At 36.9% G+C, this 8,295-nt stretch overlaps 1 protein-coding gene across 1 annotated transcript in view; it reads left to right on the plus strand.

Moving 5' to 3' along the window:
- cacna2d3a (calcium channel, voltage-dependent, alpha 2/delta subunit 3a) overlaps positions 1–8,295 on the plus strand; it is a 645,952-nt gene that overhangs the window by 434,184 nt on the left and 203,473 nt on the right. Inside the window, exon 26 of the mRNA XM_043708636.1 lies at positions 1,710–1,790. Within this exon, the coding sequence (XP_043564571.1) occupies positions 1,710–1,790 (81 nt within the window). The remainder of the gene's footprint in view (positions 1–1,709; positions 1,791–8,295) is intronic.

The following is an 8,295-nucleotide window of genomic DNA, read 5'->3' on the forward strand; positions in this document are numbered from 1 at the left end:
CTCCTGCTCTAGCTGCCTACCTCTCTTACCCTTCCTGGAGTTAACCCAACTATGTGACTGTATCTAGACTTTCCCCTCTTCCTATAACTGCCATCCATCACATACTGTAGCTGTTGCAAATTCCTCATCGCTTCTATTTGTCTCTCCAACCGATCCACTCGATCTGATCAGATTTGCATCCAACAGCATTTATGGCAGTAACCCTTAAACTCTCTTTCAACTCCCACATCTGACAAGAAGTACATATCACTGCAAAGGCCATTTTTGCTCCTTCACAATCTACAGACCCAGAAAATAACACCGTCTTATTCCTCTACAAACATTGCCCCAGGTTAAATTAATAGCTATGGCTTATATTTTAAGTTTCATCAAGAGACTTATCTCCAAAACATATAATCAAGAAAGAATCCACTGTACCCACTACTGCAGCCTTTCTATTGGACAGACTTAAAACAACAACTTGCCCAACATTTCTCTGATTCTGAGATTGACAAAACATGGTAAATTACTTTAACAGAGCTTCTGATAGCTCTCTCTGTTTGAAGCAACATGATTGACTCCAGACTTCAAGGTTACTTGAAATCTTAAATGTCTTGTTATTTACAGAAGGTCCATTTAATCAAAAGATACAATTTTTCTCAGTGGCCATGCAGTTGAAAAATTAACAATTTTGATACTTTGTAATTAAGGAATGAACAACAGTCCACTGGCCAGGTTTTGTTCTATGTATTTTTAATAACTGTAAGCAGTAAAAACAATAAGTGAAGAGCTCTTGTGATGCAATGGTTGTGTCGCTACCTTTGAGGCTGGAGGCTTGGGTTCAAGTCCTATTGCTCCAGAGGTGTGTACTAACATCTCTGAACAGGTTGAGTAGGAAAATAGGTTAAATAAACAAAACAATAGCTGGTGGTTTCATTGTGAACTGAAATTAAATTATAAAATATCCATTGTCCGTCATCAGATTATTAATTTGTTTAACTTGAGTTCAAGATTTTTGGGGCTTCTAACAAGTTGACCTGATTATGACCCTTTTGCTACAAATTATCAAGAACACAGGCTGAAGTCAATTAAAAAATAAATTAATACTACAGCTATTATAAGATTTGCAATGAAAACCTTATTGTTAGATTGATGTCTGGAATTGGGTCAGAAAGAAGGAATGCATGTTTAATAACGTACAAGAACTACATGTAGTGTTGGGAAGAAGTCTAAAATCAAATAATCACACATGGATTCTAAATGAAGCAATCTTGATGAATCAAATAGCCGCTTCACGCTGTCAATTTTCCCACATTATTGTCATTGAAGCAACAACAATGAACACACGGTGGCACAGTGGTTAGCACTGCTGCCTCACAACACCAGAGACCCGAGTTCAATTCCCACCTCAGGACTGTGTGGAGTTTGCACATTCTCCCCGTGTCTGCGTGGGTTTCCTCTGGATGCTCTGGTTTCCTCCCATAGTCCAAAAATGTGTAGGTGAGGTGAATTGGCCATGCTAAATTGCCTGTAGTGTTAGGTGAAGGGATAAATGTAGGGGAATGGGTCTGGGTGGGTGGTGGGTCGGTGTGGACTTGTTGGGCCGAAGGGCTTGTTTCCACACTATAAGTTATCTTAAAAAACTTCCAAAAAAGAATGTGAATCAGAAGAAGATTGATGATGTATGCATTTTCCTTTGATACTAATAAAATGAATATTCATTTTGATAGATACAGAAAATAAAAGCAATGTTGTGACAGCTAGCACAACTGTGCAGCTTTTGGACAACAGAAAATCACCAGTAGTTGCAGGTAAGGATTTTTAAAATTCTTATGAACCAGCATGTTTGTTTCCATACAGTCTGAACAACATATAATCTCTCCATGGAGGGTAGCTACACCAATCCTATCCTCCTAACAAGGAGATGCACATAAATGAGATGTGGATCAGGATTGTTTTACTATTCTATTTAAAACTGGTATGCTAATTACATCAAGCTCTGCATTTTCACCACCTATCTTGACCTTTCCAGTATTTCTTAATACCCATCTCTTTGACAAAGGTTTTGGTCATTCTCCTAATATAATTCATTGCCCTCAACATCTAATATAATTCATTGCCCTCAACATCTAATTTTAGCTGATTAAACTTCTGTGAAAACCTTTGAAACATTTTTCTACATTAAAGCCGTTAATTAAGTGCATACTATTGTAGTGTTATCCAACTGATCTATGTACTTTCCCCTATTACATTGATTTAAAATTCTTTTTCAAACTGTTGCAAGTATTCAATTCATGGTTCATATCCTTTAGTATATGATTTTTAGTTTTAGGTATTAAAGTTTAACAGTAAACATGCTATTGAAACAGCTTGAAATATAGTGCATTTAGAAAGTTGGGGTCATGTTGCCTTAAGAGGTGAATACTTAGGAAGGTATGGTAATTAAAATGCTCGACCTCTTAGTGTTTTCCAGAATACCTAAGATAAATGGCAGCTCAGAAGGTCATCCATGTTTGTTTAATAGAATCAGAATAGAAAATATGGTGGTAATAAAAAAGTACATGGCTTACTTAGCTGGAGAAGCACGTCAGCAAAGTTTGTAGTTATAGTAGCCTTGAGGTGTTTGAGTTAAATTTATTTAAAAGCATTCAGCAAGCTTTAAAGGCCAGGTTAAAGACAGCCAACAGCAGGCATGTTGATACTTAGAAATTTACCTCAATTTATCTGTGTGCTTGCTGGAAGAAATTATTTGCCATTTGAAGCTGAGAGAATTCAGAATCAGAATGGGTAGGCAGCACAGTAGACTCTGGCACTCAGGTCACAAGACATACCTGGGAGTCATTGATAGTTCAGTGTGTTTGAGAGTGGGGTGAAGGAAGTCGACAAGCAATATTTATTTGATGTAGCTCAAAAAGACTTTACCTTAGAAAAACTCAGTGACAGCTTCATCAAGCTGTTCACATAAAGATTAGCTGTTCACTAAAACTGAAATTGTGCAGGTAATTAGATGCTTGGGAGCGGTCTCAGAGTCATGGGGAACTCAGTACTGTATTTGGAGAAGAGAGTGAACTACTGCATTTTAGGGTAGTCTGTGTTGGGAAGATGCTTCAAGGAATTCCAAAGCCAAATCTTGATAACTGAAAAATTAGAATCATTTTTGAAGAAGACAAAGTTTTAATAGAATTTGGTGAGCCACAGTATCATTAATGTCTGGTAAATATATGGCCAGATAGCATTGACTATCTTAAGTGTGTTCTGTGGGGTGTTCAGCCACAGTTGACAGATAGCTCATATTTACCTCATGTTAACATCTAAATTTTGTATATTCGGTGTATTTGGTTTCGAATCAATATCTTACTGTTCAGTATACCTATTAATCATTATTATTTATACTCAGTTTGTTCAAACAATAACGGTTATTTTCAACATTTTAAATCAATCTTGCTGCTCTTCTTTTCTTATCCTTGGCTCTCCTACACATTAAATTCTTTAAATGAAATGGTTTGTCAAGCCAGATCAATACAAAGATTCAGTTTGTCCAGTATTCACGTAACTGGGCCCATAATAATTTGGCAGAGTCATCTCATCTCATCTCATCTCCACAATCACCTCTACCCATGGTCCCATAATAGCTTTTTGTTGCTCTAACTCTGAACTATCATGTATTGTCTATCCCTCACTATCAGAACTTTCAGGTGTCCTCCTCTACTCCTTTGCTAAACACTTTACTTGCTCTCAGTTTCCCCACCCCAACTTTTCCAAAACCTGTATGCTCAATCGAGCCACATTCACCTGTCCTAATTTCAATATTGAATGCATGCCTTCTTTGCTAAAAGCCTAACATAAGTTTAAATTTGATTGCAACCTCCAATCTCTCTGTGCAAGTTTAATTTAAAATATATTTCTTATATTTCTCAGAATTTCCCATGTAATGAAATATGTTTTGGTGTGCTAAGACCTATGTGAGGAAGAATTGCTCGAGTTTAATGTTGTGAAAATTAAAAGCAACTTTTTCAACTCACATCAACACCTGGTACTTTAAGGTGGATTGCATCATTTTTTCCAGTTCTTGCCTCAGGCTAGATCAGAGATACTTTGAATTGAACCCAACTTCGTTTACAATATTCAATACTGTACCAAGACTGTTGCTTTCAATTACTGGGTGATACCCTTCCATTCCATGTCTCAGGTGTTGCCCAAACACATTTATGGCTATCCTTGCTTGCCTTCAGTCTGACTCAACCATTTAGGGTGGCATGAGCCACATTGTCAATGAAGAAAGGTCTTACTTTTTCCCGTATCAAGTCCTTGTCTAATATCATCAATCCTTGATGGCCCAGTCATTTATTTCAGGACTGTTTGTCTTCAAATGCCCTCCATACCTTTGACTCACTCTTCTCAGCAATCTCCTGTAACTGTACATTCACCCATTACTCCACTGAATTTCCTTTTTGCTCCTATGACCTGGTTTCTGTATTTATCTCTGCATGTATTTTGAAACTTCCTTCTTAAAATGCTCTTTTCTATTTCAATTAGATCTCTATTTTTTCAGCTTCATATTAAGCATTAACTATCATTTTCCAATTGTATAAAAATGCTTGTAAATATCTTTCTGTAAGTGAAGAATAAGGTTTACATTTTATCTGCTGCTGTTCAAGCTCAAGAATTTCAAAGCAGTTCTCTGACAGAATGCAACAAAATTGCTAATTGATACAAACGTATTTGTGCTGATGATCATTGACTGCCTAAGATATTAAAGATTGAAGGTGATTTAAATGGTGTATTAGGAGTTTGGAAGGAATAGTTAGGGTCGATAACGGGTCTGTGGGGAAATAGCATGATATGGAAGCAGAAAGATTTTGAGGAAAAGGAGGCCAAATGTTATCATGTAAAGCTAGGAGAAGCAGGAATGGCCCTTTTTTCCTCACAAAAAAAAGCAAAACACTTACCTTCAATGATATCTTTTGACTCCCATCTTTTCTATTTGACTTACTGAGTGGTGAGACTGCTCCAGCTTCTCCAGCCAAGGTTGGAGTTGCAAATGTAGTCTGGATCTAATGATTCATTCACACTCATATCTGTATACTTGAAGAAGAACCCCATCAGTTTTGAATAGGTCTTTTACCACCTGTTCAGAATAGTCAGTTAAAATTCAAGGCATACGGATTTAGACAGTATAAGGCCTATGTCATTTCGTTAACACCTCATTTCCATTGGGTAGCTAGGGACTAAACAAAAAGGCTTAAAACTACTTATATTCTGCACTACAGTTTAACCACATAATTGATTCAAAATGTGACCAATTAAGCAAAATTCACACAATTTATCAACTTAGTTACTTGTCTACTTTTAGCAAAATTAGTATATTTCAGAATGATCACTGAAAATTATAGTGAAGCAATTGAAAGCTTAGCATGTCCTGTTTTAAGTAACGCACTACGTATTTCATTGACCTTGTTTTATATTAGCTTTATTGGTATCTTTATTTTAAACTGAAGATAGGTTTCAATGGAGTGTAGCTCAGTATTATGTAAATACAGCCATTAAAAGCAAATCAAAATGTTCAACAGTTTGTTCTAAAAACAATATACATTGTTGTCCCATCATATTTAAAGTTCAGTTTCACTTATTAATCCAGTGAGGCATTATGTTATAGTTCAAAACTATTTTATTTCACTCAATGTGAGAGCTTTGAATATTTTGAACGGCAATAAATATTAACACATGCTAGCATCATGGTTCAGTTAGCACTGCTGCCTCACAGCGCCAGGAACCGGGTTTGATTCCTGCCTTGGGTGACTGTGAGGAGTTTGCACATTCTCCCTGTGTCTGCGTGGGTTTCCTCTGATGCTCCAGTTGCTTCCCACAATCCAAAGATGTGCAGGTCAGGTGAATTGGTCATGCTAAATTGCTCATAGTGTTAGGTGCATTAGTCAGGGGTAAATATAGGGTAGGGAAATGGGTCTGGGTGAGTTACTCTTCAGAGGATCAGTGTGAACATGTTGAGTCAAATGGCCTGTTTCCATACTGTAGGGAATCTAAAGTTTTTTGATGCTCTGCCGTTTGTTCATTGCCATATTATTAGCATTCAGAATTCAGTGTCATTGCTGGTATATCAGTTTGTGAACAAATTAGAACAACACTCTCTGTTTACTATGTCATTTAATGAACTCTAGATAAATATCTAAAAATAAAGTTAGGACAATCTAACTTTTTTATGAGCATAAGGGTTAGGAGCAGGAGCAAGCCACTTGTCTCCCTATCTGTGTCATTCAATAAATTCAAGGTTAATCTGTTTACTCCACATGCTCACCTACTCCTGATAATCAACACAAAACCTGGCTTGAAATTTTATGATTCAATGATGTTTTAGATTCAATAAATGCTAATGGCACAGTATTGCACAAGTAATACATTTCATCCAAAGAAGTTTCATTCAAAGGGTAATGACTTTGTGTATTAGGATTGCTAAATACATTTTTGTAACTGAGCAGAAATTTCACCACATTTATTGGTTTGCGCAATCTAAGTTAAATTTTTATGAATCAGCATGTGCAAAGCATTTTGCCCTATGGCCACTTCTGTCATCAGCTCTTCTATCATCATGAGCATTGGAGGCATCAACTAAAGATTGATGCAGCAGCTGAGTACTTTATAAGTACTGCATCATCAGCATTTTAATACTGAGATTTATAATGAGCTCAGTGACAATGGAACTCTCTATGTATGTGCAAATATGTATCAAGATTCATTTTATGACCAGTTAACTTTTAACGTTGGAAGTTGACAGGTAGCAAATTCTAAATTTTAAAGATTATTGGAAGCTATTTTATAAAACGCTTCATATGATGGTCTCAGATTAATTTGTTTCAGAAAAAGATTTCTCGCTTAATAAAATTTCACTTTTACATTAATAAACATTTAAAAATTCCTCATATTCAACAAAGTTGTAGTTTACTGACAGAATAGTGTAAATAACTCTCTTCCAACCCAATTGTTTTGAACACTGATTACACTTGCACTGCTGGTTGCTTCATAATGTTTTATATGAAATTAAATACTGATGTTGCTTCATGATGTTTTATATGAAATTAAATACTGATTATGCAACAAAAACACTTAAAACAAAATCCTATATAAAGCAGTGAAAGGACCGCATTGTTAACATTTACTTTGATTCTGCAGTCTATTAGAATATTGAGTTGTCCGGTGGCAGTCGCAAATGGTAAAATAAATTTGCCACAAAAATCAAAGTAAGGACCAATTGAATCTCCAATTTTCTCACACCAGTTTCACTGAAACCCACCCAATGTGATTGTGCATGACAATAGTTTGGCAGGGACTTCCTCCAACTGCAGGCACTGGTAAACTGTCCAAGAATTTGGTGTGAATTACCTGCATTGAAACAACTCTGCATTACTTAATTGGCATGAGTCAGCATTTAAGGAGGTAAGTAAGTATAATAGCTATGCAAGTTAAAGTCACCACATGCACCAGTCAAGGCTCAGGAAAGTGGGAAGGAGGTACACTTCCATGCTGAAAGCTGTGGAGAGCAGTTGTGGGTGGGGGTGCTACACAATACCAAATATAGTCAAAGAGAGAAATGGAAAATCTTAACATGAGAGAGTCATGTGACTAGTATCAACAGATAACACTTAAAACATTAACATTTAATTATTAGAGAACAGAATTACAGAAGTTCAAGGCAATAAATGCTTTGAATTGAACTCTTTTCCCTTGCATAATAAAGGGAATGAATCAGCAAGCGAGCAGTAATTGGCAGTGACATGTTCACGGTCCCAGCAACAAGCCAGCACCAGCTGAAAGTTAGTGGCGATGGTGTCACAGGTTGGGTATGTGGGGGACATTTAATGATCTTGGGGTCAATTGTTGTGCAGCCATGGATGGTGATGGGGTCATATGTTGCAGAACAGCAGTTGCTGATAGGTGGTGACACGATCATGTGGACTACATCTTGCAGCTGCAGGTTTGTGAAGGACAGTGGAGAAGATGGTGGAAGAGCAGCTAGGAATCACACTAGATTATATCAGTCACCCCAAAATATTACCAAACTGTGTGAATATTATACCCTGTTCAGTCAGTCTAGGGGCTGGGCTGAGTTGATGAGGTTTGGTCTCTATCCTGCAATCCAGCAGTATTTTTAAAGATGGAAAAGAATCAGTGAGATCACCAGCACATGGAGCCTGGCTTCAAAGCTCCTTTCTCTCCAGATCAGAAAATCTCCAAGATGAAGCTCAGCCTCTTTCAGAACAACATGGACAGAAGTGCTACTGAACTAACGAGCCATTTCCCTCT

Source organism: Chiloscyllium plagiosum, chromosome 18 (assembly GCF_004010195.1).
Source record: "Chiloscyllium plagiosum isolate BGI_BamShark_2017 chromosome 18, ASM401019v2, whole genome shotgun sequence".
Taxonomy (NCBI): domain Eukaryota; kingdom Metazoa; phylum Chordata; class Chondrichthyes; order Orectolobiformes; family Hemiscylliidae; genus Chiloscyllium; species Chiloscyllium plagiosum.